The sequence below is a fragment of the Ambystoma mexicanum genome, chromosome 2p (genome assembly GCF_040938575.1).
Source record: "Ambystoma mexicanum isolate Mex_15411 chromosome 2p, UKY_AmexF1_1, whole genome shotgun sequence".
Taxonomy (NCBI): Eukaryota; Metazoa; Chordata; class Amphibia; order Caudata; family Ambystomatidae; genus Ambystoma; species Ambystoma mexicanum.
In genome coordinates, this window is record NC_090923.1 from 275,165,240 (window position 1) to 275,185,919 (window position 20,680).

The 20,680-nt window shown below is 43.5% G+C and overlaps 1 protein-coding gene across 1 annotated transcript in view; it reads right to left on the reverse strand.

Annotated features, from left to right (window-relative positions):
* LOC138566371 (inter-alpha-trypsin inhibitor heavy chain H3-like) overlaps positions 1 to 20,680 on the reverse strand; it is a 669,737-nt gene that overhangs the window by 166,220 nt on the left and 482,837 nt on the right. The window contains exon 17 of the mRNA XM_069643540.1: positions 3,867 to 3,896. Within this exon, the coding sequence (XP_069499641.1) occupies positions 3,867 to 3,896 (30 nt within the window). The remainder of the gene's footprint in view (positions 1 to 3,866; positions 3,897 to 20,680) is intronic.

Genomic DNA, 20,680 nt, shown 5'->3' on the forward strand with positions numbered 1-20,680 from the left:
TCAGCAACATGACCTGGACATCCAAATTATATTCCTCTCCCAACAACTACATGATGGAGGATGGCTTGCTCCAAGGAAATGAAATCAGGCCCAGAGAATGGCCCATACAACTTTGGCACTCACTGTAATTCACCAAAGGATCAAATATTTTGATTTGCTCTTAAAGATGAGCATTGAAGGGAAGATAAATGCCTCATAAATAAACAGAATTAATTCTGGACAACAGTCTGCTCTTAAAAATACCTCTCTCACTCTGCTCCATTTCTACCTTTTCCTCATTCTGCACATCCCTTAAATCTCTCATTCTCCATCCCCTACCTTGAAATTCCTCCCCCTTCTTGCCCCTCTCCCCCCTTGCCTTATCACCTTGATCATCTGCCACCCCTCCCCCTAGGCCCCCATTCTTACCCTTTACCCCTTCCGTTTCCCCCCTCCTTCTCTTTCCCACCCCTCCCTCTCCCTCTCACCTCTACTGCACTACACTTCTTCTTCCCTTCAGTTTAATTGCTCTACTTACTGTTTTGTTGGTCTGATTCACAATTGTAAATTGCTCTACTGTTACTGTTATAATGTTAATTGTTATATGTATCCTGTTGTTAAAATGTGCAGCGTTTTGGAGTAAAGCGCTATATAAACTAAATAAATACAAATACAAAATGATCTGATCTCCCCATTAGCTGGTTCTTCCAGGGAGAAGGGAATTTACATCTTTGAAGACTTTGAGTCTGGCTCAAGTGATAAAAAGTGGCAGCTGGAATCACTCAAGAGAGCAGGGTCTTGATCATAAATTGTTCTGGCAGCAACAGTAACTTCAAGGAGCCTTCCAGCACCAGGAAACCAGCATTCTCAGCAGTCATAAATGACCAGCTCTCACCTTCAAAGAAACTAACATTATACGGTACCAGCTGTTCTGTTTCAGGTAGGGGATGGTATTACAGTTCAGATTGTGATTCATCACGGTATATGTATGAAAATTACCTGTGGAATTGTTTCATTAAAAGGTCGTAGATAATTCCTTTTTTAAATGTCCAGTGTGAAATGATCAACTAAATGTAAAATGATTTTTTTTTATATTATGTTAATTATGTGAATTAGGTTAATGTGGCTATTTTCATGCAGAAATGGCATGTGCCAGCGGTTCATATATCCTAACATCCATACCCGAGACGCTGTTATTCTGAGATTTTAAAAACGAGTATAAATGTGCCGGAGAGACAAAGAAAAGAATCTGTCACATAAACATCATATGTCATGCCGAGATGAAAATTGCATTGTTTGATTTGCCTGAGTGAGAGCAATCTGATGTACCAATTAACATCAGTAACATGATCACATGTGAGGAATATGATATTTTAGAAAAGTTACAATTGTTTAATGTAGAAACCGCCAAGATGACATCACATCAAGTGGGAGGGAAACTGGTTGAAGAAGTTACTCCCATTGGACTGCCATATTCATTAGTATGCCTAATGAGTACGGAGTACGGTAAGATATCACATATGGAGAACACTGTCCAATTGCATACTCTTGACAATTAGAGTAGAGAAATGATACACACTTCTAAAAGGAGTAGTTTTTGATCTATAAACGTTCAAACTGATAGATTCTGGGGTCACTCACTGACTGGGATGAATTGACTGACAGACTGACAGAAGAAGAGAAAGGAGATATTGACAGCAACAGAAAGGAGAAAGGGATATATTTCTTTCTTTTTGGAACAAAAGCAGTGCACTGCAAGAGAGGCCTACCTGCAGTTAAAGTCCCAGTCCCTCTTCAGTGGAAAAGACAGCGGGCTCAATGCAGAAAGAGGGGAAATATACTGTAGAGGGATCTTGCTGACTGATACCCACCTGTTTCTAGTGGAGAGGAATTGAACCAGCTCTTAAAATGGAGCCCCTCTGATCTGTGAGACAGCCAAAAGAAATTCCTATGCAAGTGTAATGGTAAAGAGAAATAATTCTGAGGGCAGTGACACTCTAAGGGGGAATAGATTAAATTCCAGCCCTTTTTATTAGTTAAAGTACTGAGTGGGCGGGGTATATAAATTGACTGGACAACTTGAGGAATTCATACGCATTTTCAGAATGTTCCCCCCTTTCAGTTGCCTGTTGAAAATGACAAATGTACATTTTTACATGGTAATGCAATTGAAACACCACTGAAGGGAATCTAGCAAGCATGCATTTCATGTTGCAAGTGATTTAAATGCAGGAATGTTAAGTAACTTGTCTTGTCAAGTGAGTTTTCTGGAACACTGTTTGAAATTCTGATATGTCCATTGAGAAAGGGCAGAGAAATCCATTTTCAATAAAAAAGGAAGTTGAGAGACTTTGATAGGCAAAGATGTTCTGAGTTAATTTCTATAAAATGGCAGATTTATCCTAAACCCCATACACATTACAATGTATGGAGGATTTTCTTAAGATAAATCAAAAGTACAGGTGGTGATGTGTGTGTTTACATAAGCCCTCGTTCATGTAAGTGTAGCATAGAAAAGTGATGCGAGCAGTGCACTGATCATTCTGAAATTGGGATTTCACAAATGTATCATTTGTTTATAATTAAGTTGATTTACTTATTTCTGTTTTATTAATAAATAGAACCTCTGTGCAACCCTGTATGCTTCCTGTACCAAAAGGGGAGGGAGGCCGCAGGGAATAAATATTGTTGAATTGTGGGTCCCAGGATCACAAAAAGAACTTTATTCAATAAATGAAAATTGTGTGCGTCTGATTTAGGGTGGGTAGAAAATTCTCCCCAAACAATTTGTCATCTAAATAAAACATACTACGGCGGTCTCTTCTGATGAAAGAAGAGTGGGTGAGCCCCCCTACTGAGAACGAACATAGGCCAAATACCCTGCTTTATATGGAATTTCTTCCACTCAGGAGGGTCTGCAACCACGTTTTAGCTTACTGCAGCCCTCTCAGGTAAGACATATTATTTGCATAACAGGCTGGTCCCACTCAGAAGGGTACTCCAGCACCAAAATTCTCCTCTGAATAACAGTACCATCAGCAACCCCATACACGTGTTGCAGCCTTGTTGGGCCTCCTCAGTGAGGTGAATCTGAGTCTCTCTAAAGCACGGTGAGCAAGGGGTCCACGTCTGGATTAGCCTGTTTAATTTGTAAAATTTGGGGTTTGTTGACGGCTTATATGAATTTTTTTAACAGTGCTGGAAATGTATGCATTATGGTTTGCTACGGTTTTCCTTACTCTTCTAGGAATCACCTTTTCTATCCCGGTGGTAACTGCTTTGAATTGAAACAATGGGCCTCATTACAACCCTGTCGGTCCAGTAACAACAGTGCCGGTAGGCTTGCTGGCACTGTTACCGGACAGGCAGAGTACAAGTTTGCAGATCGGGTGCCTTTCCACCCGCCAGGTCTGACCTGGCGGGCAGAAAGGCACCCGCTTGCAGACTGACAGTAGCACCGGCACCATTATGAATGGTGACGGTGCAACCGTCTTCCCCATTCCCATTTTAAAGGACTCAATGGGAATGGGGAGTAATTTTTCCCAACGCTACAGGGACCGCCAGGGCTGTAATGCCCCAGTGATTCCCCATTGCCAGGTGCTGGAAAAAATACACGACTCTGGCGGCAGCCGGCCGTTTTTACTGGCACAGCTACCGCCGGAGTTGTAATGAGGCCCAATGTTCTGTTTTTCAGACGACAATACAATTTGCACATGTAAAAAGGATTACATCCTGCCAAAGCCATAGAATTGTGCTCAAAATACCAAAATGGGAACCAATTAACTGTTAATGCTTGAATCCATCAATGTGGAAATGTTACTCACGTCACCAAATGCAGCAAGGATAAATAGCAGTGAGAAAGAAAATGTCATTTATATTGTACTTACCAGCATGTCTATGTGGAAACGTCTGAAGTCCTAGAAATGGAAACACTCATTTAGAAAGATGTATGAAAAATCAATGTTCAACAGTTTGTCTGCACATACACTTGTCTATTATCGTACAAAGTGAGCATCGGCTCCAAGGACAATATTAGGAGTATGGTGGTATTGGAAAAACATGTGCTATTTTAAATATCCCCTATTTTAAAAGGTACCACCTACTTACAAGTTGGAATCTCATTAACCCATATTTAGCCCATGCAGGACTTCTATGTACTTGATGTGGTACATTCCCCATGTGATCTTATGTGACTGTGTCGAAAACGCCATGCGTTCACTGTTACTACCACACTTATAAAGATACCCCTGAAGGCTTGAAGGAAAGGTTACATTCTAGGAGTAGTTGAGGGATTTGTTGTTGATGGCCAGGTTGTGGAAACATCGAGAGATGAGTCTCATGGCTGACATGTTATAACAAAAGGATACCATAATACAATACTGGGAGTAAGGGTAATCAAGAGTCAATTGGAAAGAAGGGAAATATGTATCAAGTCAAGACTGATTTATAGATGCTCCCTTCTCGCCAATAGGCATTTGTCCATTTCTCCAGTTTTGATGCAGCAACACCATTGTGTTGGCATTGCAAATAACCTAAGATCTATTTAAATTGGAATTTACTTAAAAACTATGATTAATCTGTGGGGATGTATCACACCAATCGATACACACACCTTCCTTAAGCCCATGACGGAGGGCATAAAATTCTCCAGGTGAAAGTCGGTTTGTGAATATATTTATTAATTTGCATTCCTAGGATGTGGTCATTCACATCCCGGACTAGCATGTTGTGATAGCATGGTCATTGATGGCCACATTCTGCCAGCATTCAATTTCAAAGTGGTCAGCACTTCAAAGGGAAAAACAGTGGCACTACAAATGGTCAAAGAAATATACATCTGATTAGGCCGAAACAGTCTTCACATTATATAAATGGGCCACAGGGAGCTCGGATACACTGCATGTATCAACTAATGTTTACCCCAAGGCAAAGCAAAGAAAGATTAACAATGTGCTCCTAAAATGGCATGCAACAGCCAGCTGCTTTGCTCAAGCTACACTTTCCTGATGCCCATTGAGTTGAGTTACTAACTAGCTAACGCACACCTGTTGAATCTTCCCTCGTGTAGCAAGTCCCAGTGCCTGCTATCAGTAGTTACAGCAGGACTTGACTGGCGATATTTTAGAATTAAATGTTTTATTTGTTAATATCAAAATAAAAATAAAAATGGCACTTATATTTCGTCTTCTTTAAAAAAATTAAAAAAAAGGTACCTGTTCACGATCAAAACTCCAGCAAAAAGAATTCGTGTTCCCCTTAAATGTTATGAGAAGTTCGAGCAGGCACTCGAGACTCTCGTTCGAATGTCAAAGTTGACCTCAAGTCTGGTGATGATGTGAGGCACAAATAAGGGGAACTGATTGCCATGCAAGGGTTTCAAGCAGCCAATCGAAAGCCTTTATTCTTCAGAAGTAAATTCCATTTTCCGTTAAGACTGTCTTCATGCACCTCTTTGGATGCGGGTGAGGAAGGATTTTGAGAATGTGTGGATGGAAATTTGCTTGAGTTGGAGTCTTTTGGAGGGCTTTTCTAGGTTTTGGAGGGAGTAGGGTTTCTGTGCCATGTTAGTTTTTTTTGGTGTTTTAACATTGTCTGTGTGCGAGTGCTTACGCATTCTTTTAGGGCTCCTGTTATTTTAATCCGTCATAGAACCTTAGGTTCACCTTCTCTGTTCCCCTTTTGTTATCATTCACAGTTTCCCCTTTACTTTCTTCATTTTGTCGTCTGTATTATTTGTTCATTGTGTGTTTTTCAAAGCCATGTGTTGTGTTTGCCTTTAATTCTACATGTATTTTGTGGGTAGAGGACAGGCAAATAATGATGGGAGGAATGCGCAGGGTCCTGGAGCAGATTTTCCCGCATTTCTGCGATTCATTCGCTTGGAGTGCCGACGTCACTCTCTTATGTTCCTAAGCTAGGCTGCGAGCTCTGTGCCCTGCTTAGGGACAGAGGCGGCTTCGAGACACGTTCAGACAGCGGAGCCAACCTTGTGGTGGGGAGTGAGAAGAACTTAGCCGTCTCCTCTGCCAGCTGGGCTCGGCAACACCTAAAGGCTCCGTAACTTACAATGCTATTGTTCACGAGGCTTCAGCGTCGGAGCCGCAGCCTGGCATTCGCGCATTTATTTCATTTACAACTAAGTTTGCGTATCGGTGCTTAAAAATCAGAAAACAATGAATTCCAAGGACCGCATTTTCAGAGTAGCTAGCTTTTCTTTTTATAAAATGTTCATCTGGATGGCTAAGGTTTAACTTGTCTCCCTGCCACATTGTGACATGTTTTTAATGGAAAGGTTGTGTGAGCCACACATGGCCTGATATTGCACATACTGTAATTAATTGTGGATGTGACTAGAATGAAGTCAGTTTTAAAGTGTGTTATCAAAACACAGTGGCAAGGGTGTTTCTGGTAAGTATGAAGGTGCATTGTCGGAGAGCTGTGAATGACTTACATACTGAAATGCGGAAGGAAAGCGTGAAGGTGCGGAGCGATGCCAGGAAAGATGCAGTGCATCACTGCCGCTGCTATTCCTGACCTGTGCTTCATGGCAACCCCTTCCAGCTTTTCTCCAAATCCCCCATGATGTCTCAGTAACATGCGCACTGTACACATGCTGCACGTTGTCTTTGAAGCCGCCTGAGGTCGAAGCTCTATACAATTACTATAATTACATTTATGCTCGAATCGATAATGCGTGCACGCACCTGCTTCAATTACTGCATTTTGGAACTCAAGCAGGATGCCCATTCCTCACTTTTGTGAAAATCTATGCAGTTTTTTAGTAAATGTTTAAACTGAATCCTGAATTTGTTTTTACAACAATCAGCAGCATGTGCAGGCAAAGACAGGTATATTATTATTTATTTTCCATGTTACTATAAAGTTTCACAGAGGTTTGCAGGCTTGGGGATCTATCTTTTCTGTGGTGGGACAGGCAACCAAACATTGTATTGCCGAGAGTGTTGTCTGGGCAATGGACACGCCTGCACGCATGAGCCTTTATATGGCATGACACAGACCCCACACAGTGTCTCACTAATACATACATTTCAACACATTATAAACAAACGCTTCGAATGTGATGAAATGTCTCTGAAGTTGTCTGAAGAAGCTCGACAGGCACACCACATGCTTTGATACAAAACAGTTTGTGTCTTCCATCTCTCCCCCTTGTTATATCAGCAATTTGATTTGCTACCTTGGGGTAACCCCACAATTGCATCTGTTGTATCAGGTGCACAATCAATTCTAATAGGGCTAAAAGCGAATATTAACAAAATGGCTGTCCAGTTCTCAATATAGGCACATTTACTCCCTTCCCTGCACAGCTGAAAAGGAAGATACCCTTAAAACAGGCACAAAAAACATCTTCTTCCAGGTTGTGCTAGTGGGTAGTTGTGATCAAGCAACTCTAGCAAGGGAATGATAATCAAGTGGTGCCTATTGTTTATCCTTAAATTAGTAAAATATACATTTTAAATCTTCACTTAGTGTCATGCAATTTTGTAAGTTATTAACTAAACTTGTTAGGTTATGTGGAGAATCAGAAGAAGGGCGCAAACACTGTAAAGGCATTTTAGTGTGGTGTTTATTTACCACTATGGGGTGTTCCCTACCTATTTTACTTAGGTGCTCGTCATTCAGTGTGAATGTCCAAAACTAGTCCGTCCATGTCCAAACCTAACCTACCTGACCCTATCACTAGTATAACCAACTAAGACCAGGAGAATTACTCTTGTCTCCTGTTTGCTGTGTTAGAACACAGGGTTTTGTAAGCTTTCTTCTTCCGCTCGACCAAGCGTAAATAGTCTTTTGCTATCCACTGGATTAAGTTCTGAAGATCTTTTAGAGAACTGGTCATCTCCCTTTCCTCTTTCTTACAGATTGTTTTAGGTCTCTTCTGGCTCTTTCTCTCCTGTAGGGCTTGTGACCCTCTTATAGATTATGCTCCTCTGGAACACAGCACAGAAAAGACGTGATTGCTCAATTTCCCATTAACCTTCACCTCTTCCAAGAGTGCTGTTTCATAGATGAGTCTTAACCTTCTAAGAACACGGGCCTGCACTCCCCAAATATCTTTCTCGGTTATAATCTCCTTCTTATCCTCGGAATATGGGTTGACTTTTGCCTTTCCCCAGGGTAGCAAGTTTGCAACTCTATTCCTTTCTCACTTAGTGGTTATCGTATTTCTTTTGATCTCATAAACACAGTTCTGATTCATCACACTTTGTCCACCTCTTTTAGTGTTAGTACTGTGATGCATTCTTCGGGGCTCCACTGCTTATTTTCCGCAGCATCTCTCTCATCTGTGTTCCTTTCTTGCTTTTGGGATATCACTGGTGCTTTGACTCAAATCGGGAGGGGGTTCCTCCCGCTGGTGGTATCGGCGTCGGGCGGGCTGCCCGATTGTTTTGTGCTCACAGCACCACCAAACTGTTTCACCTCCCTTAGATTTCCTCCACTCTCACACGCCAGTCCTCCAGTGGTTCTTTCTCCTTGTCTGAGCTTTCCAGGCTTGCACGGGCTCTGCGTTCTGCAACAGCCCTGCCTCTTTTGCTCTGCTACATAAAGGTGGCTTCCCTTGGCTCTCTTGGTCTCTCGCTCAGCTTTCCGACCTTTCTTGCTCGTTCTTTGGCATCTCATTCCTTTTCAGTCTCCTCGGCACAGTCCACTGGAGACGTGAATTTAAAGGGACAGAGTTTTTGGTTGTTGAAAATATCGGTTCACTTTATCTTCAGGAAACTGATAATATTCTAGTGTATTATACAAGTCCATACAAGCCATCACTTGGATGCCACCAGGGAGTTCCTCACAAAAACAGGAGTCCTTGTCCCAAAGGGGAAAACTCTCACAGGGAGGTCCCACTTGCCTCGCCCCTAGGGAGGATGTTTTGGAGTGGGCTGACCTGCCGAGCCTCACATGGGGGTGAGGGGTTCTTCTTGGGGAGAAGGGACAAAGTTAATCACTAACTAGGTTAGGTGGGTAAAGTGGGTAGTAGTTTCTGGGTTCTCAACATGTTGGGTGTTGTGCTGTGCTGTGCCTCCTCCTTGTCCACTCTGTACTAACATCACTTTGTGTTGTTATTGGGCATGCCACCAATGACCCTCCTTTCGTGCAAATGGAAAAACCTGGTTGCTTGGGACGATGACTACTAAGGTTTTGAATACACATCTTTTAAACTTCACCTTGCATGCAACTACATTATGACATTATTTCTGGGCTGTAATACATTTATTAAAATTTAGTCAGATTTCCTGCATAAGCCTGAGAGCTTTATTCATCACAAATGTTTAAGTGCCCATTCAAAACTGCGAAATGCTTTTCCATACAGTTTTTCTATTTGAATTCCAGCGCTTTTACCCTTCCATTTAGGATGAGGAAAATAAATAAATGTGTTTCAACTCTTTAGTTTCTTCACAGATTTATTATGACGTGTCAGGTTGGTTTAAAATGAGATTTGTGTATTTTGCAGGAAGCTCTTTAAAATGGGGTCTTATTTTATATGTTGGATACACAACATTCACACGTACCTGTACCTGTTTTACACCTACAGCTGGGCATAGATGGCTAGAGTTCCAGGTTGACAGAAATGAGCAGAGGGAAATGGTCATGAGATGGAGTAAAATTTGTGCAGCAAGAACAGTGAAAATGTTATATTTGTGCACAGCCTGCACAGACTTCATGAAGATATGTTGGAGAATGCTCCTCGGTGCTGTGGTTGACAGGGTGGCATTTGAATTTTTCATGTGTTCAGGCTTGACCCCTCGCTTCTACTTGTCAGCAGGGCCTCCTCCTCAAGGAATGGCACATCCCTAATACCAAGGGCCACACACCCTCCACTTACCCTGAAACTGAGTTTCTGCTCCTCCCTATTTCCTCCCCTGGTTTCTTGTATATATATATATTCCTTTCTTCCAAATTCCCTGCCCTCCACCACCCCCATTTCTAGCTACCCACCCTTGTGTCTCTGCTTGTCTTTACTTTATTTATTTATATAGCGCTAGAGACAGGCCCAGAGGCATTATAGCGCTAAGAAAACAAACACAACAAATAACATAAACCTAACCATTTATCAGCAGCAGGGAGAGCAAAAACAAGAATACCTTCAGTCCACGTTTAAATTGTTCAAGCGAGGGGCAAGTCCTTAACTCTGGAGGAAGAGCATTCCAGCTTCTTGGTGCTGCATAAGAAAAATATCCCCGGATGACACAGTTAAGATTGGCTCTGGGTACATGAAGGAGGGCCACATTTGTTTGACCTCAGCACTCTGCATGCAGGAAGCCAGGAGAATTCGCTGGATAAGTAACCATGACAAGCACCATAAAGGCTGTTAAGTATAATACACAAGAGTCTGAAGGTAATTCTACTGAATATGGGCAGCCAGTGTAAGGCCCTCCTGGCTTCAGACAGATGGGGCCTCATTACGAGGTTGGCACCAACCCTGTAACACTGTATACACCGCCTGAGATCCCAGTGACTTGTAATGTCCCAGACATTACAAGTCCCAGCGGCCTGGGATACCAGGCAGCAGAAAATGTTGTGCCCCATTCCCATGGGAATGGGTACACGGAAGTACTGGCACCAGTGCTTTAAGTGGGGTAATAAATTGAGGGGGGCCTGTTATGTTTTGGAGTTATGAGATCAGCAGAGAGTACACGGGAGCCTCAGGTAACATGGACTGCTTTACTGGGTTTGTGGTTACAGGGAACACAACAGGAACATACATCAGGTAATCAGGACAAGTTCTTAACCAGAGAGACATCCACCGGTCCCCCTGCTCTTAGGTTTCAGTTCCAACTGATCTCTTATGGAATGAAAGCAGTTTTACCCAATAAAATTCCACAGCCAACACTCCATACTGAACACTCTAAACTCAAACACACATATCAGGGAAAGACCAGAGTAAGTAAAACCCAACACATCTCCCCCTTACATAACAATGAAATGATGGGAAGGCAGAGGGATGGTGAACACTATGCAATTTGGAGTTAAACACTTAGAGAAAACAATCCACAAACATCCTCCTAAAATGTGCCCATCCAACAACCAAGCTATTACCTTACAGAGACCTTTGCAGTAGCTACAAGAAGCCACACCAACTCCTGAACTATCACCAGTGCCATAACAGGCCTGTTATGGAACCAACACTCGGGAACCAGCCCACCTTCCAGCGCAATTCTTACTCCAATTATACATCACTACTGTACCCTACTTCATCATCCACCAACAACTGGTTGTGCCAAAACACAAACAAACAGGGTTCTACCTCACTGACCGCCTAAAACAACACTTACAAATCACTTTATGGCACCAAACGATAACATCGGCACCACATACCACTGTGTATGGCACCAACCAAAAGTTGGTACAATACTTGAGCAACCATATGCTCCACCGGGCATCGGTACCCACACCACAATAGGTACCAAACAATGAGCAACCATATGCTCGATCGGGTATATAAAACCCACACCACAATAAGAAAACTGAGCAACTATATGCTCAACCGGGTATTAAACCCTCACCACACTAAGTACCAAAACTGAGCAACCATATGCTCACTCAGGTATTCAAAACCCACACCACAATAGTACCTAAACTGAGCAACCATATGCTGAACCGGGTTTTCAAAACCCACACTACAATAGGTACCAAAACTGAGCAACCATATGCTCGACCGGGTATTCAAAACCCACACCACAATAAGAAAACTGAGCAACCATATGATCAACCGGGTATTCAAACCCACACCACACAAGACACCAACTATTCACCCCTGACATGAGTAACCATTCGTTCCACTCTCATTCAAAATGCACCAAAATCACACACGATGACTCACACACACCAATAGGATCATTTTGGTAAAATTACATGGTGGAACAAAAGTGAAGAGAGAATGTGTAAACACTACATTTGAGTCTCAACTTTTAAAATTCAAGAATCCATCTTGGTTGTGTACCTCATGTCTCCGATGGTTCAGTGTGTAATAAATGCAGAAAAAAAACAAATCTGTCCCCTTTGGCAGCTAACACAGTTAATCCACTTGTGAACTTGCACACTTTCCTTATTTTTTCTTTTTTCCGACTGCCACGAGAGGAGCGCTTTGATCCAAATGTTGTTTCTATTCTGCAAAACATTTTTACTTTAGTTGCAGTCCTTTTTCTCGATGAATCATCCATGGTACGCAGATGAACAGATGCCGCAGACCCGGAAGTACAGCACGTTATGAGCACGTTGAAAGGTGCACTTTTCGAAACTCCCATGAGTTTCTTTTAATGAAATGCTCTACACTGCAGAGACTCTGAACGTTGGGGTAAACATTCTGTACTCGCAATTGTCACCAGTACCCTCAGCCATGCTGTGACGTCACCACAACAAGGATTTGCAGAGCCACGAACAGAGCTCTCCAGGCCAACCGTCACACACAGGACAGATGCCCAACTTGATATATCACAGCAGCAATATGCGAGCGCAGATGCACCTCCACCAACTTTCATGACGGTAATCATTTCAGGACACAGTTCATACATTTAGTGTTTACCGGAGCGCTAATAAAGCTGCCTATGCGAGGTGCAAATATGTTTCCTTTTCTAGTTACCCAGCCCCTTTGCGCGCTGTTAGTGATGAATTAATTACAGTTCCAAAATCATCACAGCCAGGCAGCGCAGCCCCTGACAGCACAGATAAGCCTGCCTCCTTAAATGCAGGCAACTGGGCACGCTTACCCTAGGGGCCGGGGGGGCCGGTGGATGCCTCGGATTCCTCCGTTTTTCCTTTCTGCTTGTTCTGGTGGCTATTTCCTTTCCACCGATTGTCCTTCAGTTCCAGCTTGATCAATTCTTTGATCCTGCTCCTTTCCTGTGCTTATTTTTTTCAACCTCTTCTAGACCCATCTCAACACTGGTGACGAGGATTTTATTATTGTTGGAAGAGTTGGGTAACAGGTACAGCAAAAGGAGCAAGGATCGGAAAAGAAACGCAGAGTACAACAAGGACCGGGACCAGGTGACAAGGCTTACAAGAGAAGTTGCCCACCACAAGAAGCAAGGACCCAGAGACATCCCCGCCCCCCCCGGCCCCAAGGTAAGCGCGCCCCTGTTTGCACTAACTAGAGGCAAGCCCAGTTATAGTGTTTTGAAGGGCAGCACTGCGCAGCTGTGCTATATTTGGACCTGGCCATTGAACAACAGTGATTGATGTAACAGCGCGTAAAGGGGCCGGGGAAATGTATGAATAAAAGTGGTCTGTATTACATTAGTAACAGTAGAAACAGCGGTCGGAGAGACATCAAACATTGAAGCAGTGTTTTAAAACTATTACCGTCCCGGCATTTCTTCGAGCTGCAGCTGCGTTTATGGATTGCTGGTGTGGTCCATTGTTTTGGGCAGCACTGCTGGGTGTGACGGTTGGTCCGGAGAGCTCTGTCCGTGGCTCTGGTTCACTTCATTATGGTGACATCACTGAGTCACAGGAGGTATTGGCGAACGTTGTTTGCATAGAACGTTTAACTAACGCTCCGGGAGCCTGCGACAGACAGCATCACATCTCAGCAATGTATTTGAAGACTGGAAGAGTGCACCTTTTAACGTGCTTGCGACGTGCCCTATTTCCGGGTATTACTGAGGAATTAAACAGCAAAGAAAGAGGGACTAGGCATAACACTGCAACGTGCTCTAAAAGTCATAAGGCAAGTGTGGAAACTGCAGTGGTGTGGAAATCTATCAGGATCAGAGCTTTTATTGAGACAAAAGGGAAATTTTAGGATATGGATCTACGGAGAAGGCTGTCAACGTGGACATTCCTTTGTGCATCATACTATTTCTGCCGTTGCCATGAGGAGGCACTAGGTACTGTTTTAACGTTTTCTTTTACAGGGTTGGGAAAGGCGATACTCGACAGAAAATATATATAAGATGACAGCAAGGTATATTGTCGAAGTGAATACATATTGTACAATTTGGAATGCAAGTGAATATACGTTTTGGTTTGAGATTTCCAAACAGTACCAGTAGACATGCTGTTGTAGTATGGTGATTCCCGTTTTTGATAGTGCCAATAGTGTGGCGTGGTATAGACATTTGCATGTCTTTATTGTTGTTGAGACCACGTGTTGGGTGGTACGGTGCCAATGTATTTTTTTTTGGCAAGCATAATCTGGAAATGATTCTGTTCCAAAGTTGAAGATGAATACCTCTGGTTGTGTTTTGACGTTGTCATGGTGATTGGGGACTCACTGCATGATTTCTGAATATGTTCAAGCTTGAAATGTTTTGATGTAACATTCCAATTTGCACTATGGTTATTGTGAATAACAGTCTTTGTTTCACAGGCAACATTACAAAGGACTTTGTTGCTGAATATGTTGGACTCAATTGAGTTCCATGCTCTTGTTTCCCAAATATTATATGTGCAAATTGCCTAAGTGTGTTATGTTATTCGGTGGAAGAGTGGGTGAGTGCAAATGGAAGGACGAGTGAGTTTGGTGCGGACATTGTTATTGAGAGACCTACTGCATTATCTTTGAATATGATTCTTTATTGAATGTTTTGAGAATATTCTATTTGCACTATTGTTGATAATAACAGTTTTTGTCACAGGAACGTCACAAAGGACTTTGTAGCTGAATATGTTGGACTCAATTGATGTTGCATACTCTTGTTTACCAAATATTATATGCGCAAATTGCCTAAGGGTAAATGTGATTCGGTGAGAGTGTGTGCAAATGGAAGGACGATTGAGATTCTCGATACTGTGTTGTGTCAAATTTGTGGGGGATGGAGAATCCCGACACAGTGGTGTGTCAGATATAGGGGGATGGAGAATCCCGACACTGAGGTGTGTCAAATTTGTGGGGGATGGAGATTCCCGACACAGTGGTGTGTCAGATATAGGGGAATAGAGGATCCCAACACTTAGGTGTGCCAAAATTATGGGGGATGGAGAATCCCGACACAGTGGTGTGTCTGATATAGGGGGATGGAGAATCCCGACACTGTGTTGTGTAAAATTGTGGGGGATGAAAAATCCCGACACTGTTGGTGTCAAATATTGTAGGTCGGGTGCCAGAGGAGGAAGATGGTTGTGAGTGCAGTTGGCAGGTTTTGGAGTAATGCCAATGGTAATGTGCTCAGTGTGTTTAGTGGACGCTCAATGTGCCTAAATATGCATATGCTTTAGGCAGATAGAGGGGCATTACCCTGGGTTTTGTCAGGAAATCTTGTTGTTGGTGAATGGTGACACAGGGTTAAGTTGTTGGTGTAGGTGGTAAAGATTGTTTTATGAGATGGTGGACTGGTCCCTTGCTGTTGAGGTCCATGATTGGCCATTATGGTTCTGGAGATTGTATTAAAGTGGATTGGCTATTTGACAGCCACATTATGGACTTGATAGGGAATAGCATTTTTGCTTTTAATAGTTTGCAGGATGGGTTTCTGGAAAGATAGTTCTTTGAGATATAAATTGTTCATATTAATGACTTTTCCCTCTGTTTCTTTCCTTCATTGTAATGTTATGTAAAGGGGGAGATGAGTGTTGAGATGGGAATTTATGGGTTGAATAAGTACTCCGGAGCCTTGGTTAGGTTACGTAGTTTTAGTGGGTTCGTAACATAAAGGTAAGTACAATAAGGTTACATTTGAGGACAGGTTCATACTGCAGAAACATCCACCGGTCCCCCTGTGCCAAACTCAGTTTCCAACTGGCACAGGGAGAACTTTCGCACTCACACCATAACATTCTGGGTGGAACACTCACATACAAACATTCCAGATTCATACTCGCACAAGGAAAGACAATAGCTGCAAACACAAGATAAGTCAAACATAACACGGCCCTCGTTTGGGGGCGTGGCTTTCAGTGTGGGCATGGCCTAAAAGTGCACAAATCATAGTAAGGTGCGCAAACAAATATATAAATGTATGTGAGCATTTATATGTTTGTATGCATACTACTATGGTGTGTGTACTTTTCAAGCCATCTTTTATAAACGTAGCAATGTTACATATTTCTATGTTTATAAAAGGCGGCTTGAAAAGTGCACAAACCATAGTAAGTTACGCACACTTGTGTGCTTACCTTACTATGGTTTGTGTACTTTTCAAGCCACCTTTTATAAACATAGATATTTGTAACATGTTTCTATGTTTCTAAAAGATGGCTTGACACGTAAACAATTCAAGGCATCTTTTATAAAGGGTTGATGACGGACAAAACAAAGCGCAACGTGGCTTTGTCCGTCGACAAAGCTTTATAAAAGATGCCTTGAATTGTGCACGTTTCAAGCCGTCTTTTATAAACATAGAAATATTTCTACCTTTATAAAAGATGGCTTGAAACGTACACAGTTCAAGGCATCTTTTATAAAGCTTTGCCGACGGAGAACGGCACCTCGGGCTCTGTGATCTATCTGCTCAGAGCACATAGATCACTGAGCCCGAGGCGTCTTTCACCCTCTGCAAACCCGCGGGCTCCGTGATTTAATCTGCATATTAGATCACGGAGGCCGCGGGGTCAGTGACCTGGGGAGGGAAAACAAAGGGACAGTAACTTCCTCTGATGACCCTGATGAGGGGTCATCAGAGGGAGTTACACTAACTGACAGAAGTGCCTCCAGCCTCAGCGTCGCTGTGGCTGGCTGGCACTTCTGTCAGCTTGGCTGACATAATGACGGGCGCATCTCCCGTCGCGGCTGCGGCCGCAGCGGGATAATGCATCCCGCCAATGTTGTGTGGGATGTCACCATAAAAGACTCTAGCATCCCAATCCGTCAGGAACGACCTGAGCCAGTTGGCTGCTGCTTGCGAGAAGGAGGCAGAGGGGACACACCTAGAAACCAGCATATTATGACCAACCTGGTCGAAGGCAGCCAACAGATCTACAAGCATCAAGAGAGCTGTGCCACTGTAGTAAATGAGGCAAGACAGGTGAGTACGCACAGGAGCTTTATTCTGCGGCCCCCGGAGGTCGGACCTGCAGTAACTGTCACCGAGAACATTGGGGTTCTCAAGGATCGAAGCTCGGCCACAAGGTTCTGTGGACCGGGTCATATGTAGTAAGATATAACATCTCCCTTACCGGGAGAACAACAAAACGAAGGAGGGGAAAGGGGGAGAAAAGGATGAACAGGGAAGAAGAAGGGGGGAAAGGAATGAACTGGAAGGAGGGATGTGGGAAAAGAAGGTATATATCCAACGTTGTCTGAGGAAGTGTTGGTAGACGAAGGCGATTAGTAGTATATGAAATCGTTGTTGAAATTTTGGATGACTTTGCGATTTCTCTTCGACAATCTGCCACCTGAAGTCCCATCGGTATTTCTGCGTGGTTCCTTGTCCTCCTGCTGACCGTGGTGTAGTACTCCCGTGGAGGGGGAGTTTTTTCTTGGTGGAGACTCGTATGTCATGAGTTCTGAAGTACTGGGTCTGTGGATGTCGGTTGTTATCTTTACGAGGTCATCTCCCGACCATTTCTTCCCATCTTCTAATACGGCAGATTTGCCTTGACATTGGATGACTCTTTGCGGGGATCTGAAATTGGTTTCGCTCTTGAGAGTTTTTTTGTGTTCCTTGACGCAGACCCAGTCTCCTTCTCGAATTTGCATTTCTCTTACAGCGTTTTTCGAGTGTAATATTTTTTGTACTTTGTCTGCTTCTCATGTACTCTTTTGCGAATTTGTTCCATGTCTAGTTTGCCTTCTCCGCCATTCATGAAGATCCAAGCTGGTCTAAGACGGTTGGTTGCGGCTCTGCCTCGCATCATGGTGAACGGCTCAATGTTGGTAGTTGTGTGTGGCGTTGTTCTGTATGCACTCAGGGCATCTTTCAGTGTTTCTCTCCATGGAAGAGTATTGGCAATGGCTAGTTGAATTATGCTCTTGACAAGCCTGTTCATTCTCTCCACTAATCCGTTGGACATGGGATGGTACAGGGACGTAGTCACGTGTTTGATGGATCTGTTTTTGAGAAATTCTTGAAATTCAGAAGACGTGAACTGAGATCCGTTGTCCGAAACCACTTCTGTGGGATCTCCTTCTCTGCTAAATATTTCAGTCAGAAACTGTCACTTTTTTGGTGGTGACATTCGTTTCGGCAATTCCCCATTCTGTCCACTTGGAGGTATAGTCTACAATTACTATTATGTATATCTTCACAGCTTCAATGTTTTCAAAGGGACCCATAATGTCTATGGCAATCTTTGACCAAACATTTTTTGGTGACTCTATGATTTGAAGAGGAGTCTTCCTTAATATTTTTGATTTGTCACTCATGGCGCAGGCGGAACAATTTTTTACTGTCTCTTCAGCTTCCTTCCACATGTTCGGCCACCAGTAGTTGTTTCTCACTCTGTTTTTTGTCAGACTTCTCCCTAAATGACCTTCATGGGCCAGCTCAAGCAGTTTTTTCCGGAGTGGTACGGGAGGGATCAGCCTATCACCCCTGTAGATGTGTTTGTCGTCCATAGATATCTCGTCTTTGATAGGTACGAAGTCCGCAAGATTTTGGCTAGGTTCAACCCAGTCATTGACTATGGCCTTCCTGATTTCTTGTTGCTCTTTGTCCGTGCTGGCAATGTTTACCCAGTCATCCTTGGGAATTGCAGGATTGATAATAGCTATAATGTCCTCACCAGAGGGTTCAATTTCATCTTCTTGGGTGGTGGACAATCTGGAGAGGCAATCATCCACTCGGTTTGAGGGACCAGGAGTATAATATACTTGGAGATTGTATTGCATGATGTCGAGGAACCAACGTCTAATCCTCGGAGAGATGAGATGGGGTGTCTTTGATTGGAGGACGTTTACCAAGGGTTTGTGATCAGTTTTGAGTATTATGGGTAAACCCCATATTAGGTTCCTGAAGTGTTATAAGATCCATTTCACCCCTAACGCTTCTCTCTCAATGGTGGAATAGTTTAGTTCTGCGCCTCTGAGTACTCTTGAAGCAAAGGCGATGGTCACTATACTCCCTTTTTGTTGTTGCTCAAGGACTCCTCCAAGGCCGGTCTTGCTGGCGTCAACTGAGATGATGTTTTTTGCTTTACAGTCAAACGTCGACAGCGCGGGCGCTTGATTGATGTTGGATTTGACTTGTTTAAACTCGTTCTTGCACTCTGGGGACCAGACGTACTTGGTAGTTTTTTTCATGAGATTTCTCATGTGTTGTGTTTTGTTGGCATAGTTGCTTTTGAATTTGGAATAGTATTCGGTCATGCCGAGAAAGCTCTTGAGCTGGTCTTTGTTTTCGGGTTCAGCAATGTTTAGTATGGCGTCCATGAGTTTTCTCTTGGGGCTGATCCCTTTGGCGTCGATGGAATGACCGAGATAAGATACTTGGTTGCATTTTATATTGCATTTCTCCAACTTGAGAGTGAGCCCACTCTTTTGGATCACCTGGAGTACACCCATGAGTTTAGCATCGTGCTCGTCCTCCGTACTGGCTGATATGAGGATGTCATCTTGAAAACAGTGTACACCGTCAAGTCCTCCTAAAAGGTGCGTCATCAGCCTCTGAAATACCGCCGCAGCCGAGGCGAGACCGAAGGGCATTCTGTTGAACATGAACGCCCCTAAGGGTGTGACAAACAACGTAAGGTTCTTTGAGGACTGCTCTAGTGCAATTTGATGATATGCTGACGAGAGGTCGAGAGTACTTAAGTACTTGGCTGGTTTCATGGTTGACAGAAGTTCAGATATGTTGGGTAGAGGGTGTCTGTCTACCCATATGTTTTTATTCAAGTCTCTCAAATCAACACACATCCTTATTTGTCGGGCTTGCTTACCAGGACGATCGGAGCGAGCCATTCAGAGCTCTCTATGGGCTGGATGATATTTTCCTCACATAGGCGTGAGAGTTCCCTTCTCAGGGCTTCTTTGGTACCAAAAGGGATTCCTCGGACGTGATGGGCTACGGGAACAGCGCCCTTTTTCAAGACTATCCTATGTTGAAAACCCTGTAGAAGTCCCACCTTATCAGTGAAGACTTTGGGAAATGTTTTGGCTAAAGTAGACTTGAAGTCGGTGGGCTCTATGTTGGTGGTGTTGTCCAGTACACTTAAGACAGGAATTTCTTCCCCAGGATGGATTTTTATTTTCAGGGCGGCTTGTTCTTCCCATCCTACAACAGAAGAGCCGTTCTTGGCCACAAAAAGTTTGCAATATGTTTCCCTGTCGGGAAACTTGAGTCTCACCCATGTGTATCCAATTATCTCGATAGGAGTTTTTCCGTAGCCCGTTGCTCTCACCGGTGTGTGTCGCAAGTCTTCCATCTTCTTGGAGAGTGTTCGTAGAAACGTTCGGACATCCACCATGGTATAGGGGGAACCTGTGTCCACCATTACTTGCAAAGGTGTCTCGTCTACATACAAATCAAACCATGGGCCTTTTGGCTCTTGTGGAGAGGTGATGGTGAGTATCTGTATTGATGGAGGGGCTTGGTCAACGAGCAACATGCATGTCATCGTGAGAAGGATAATTTTCTATGAACCTCACAGATCCTGGTCTGTTGAAAGGTCTCCTGTGGTATCTGTTGGGCCTACTTGACCTCCTCGCATGCTTCGACACACTTTAGCAAAGTGCCCAAATTGACCACATTTGTAACATTCGGCATTGCTGGCGGGACATGTCTTCTCAGGATCCTCATGTCTGAACCAGCCACATCGTTGGCAGTGAGCAGAGTCTCTGATGTCGTAGCTGGTTGAGGTTCTG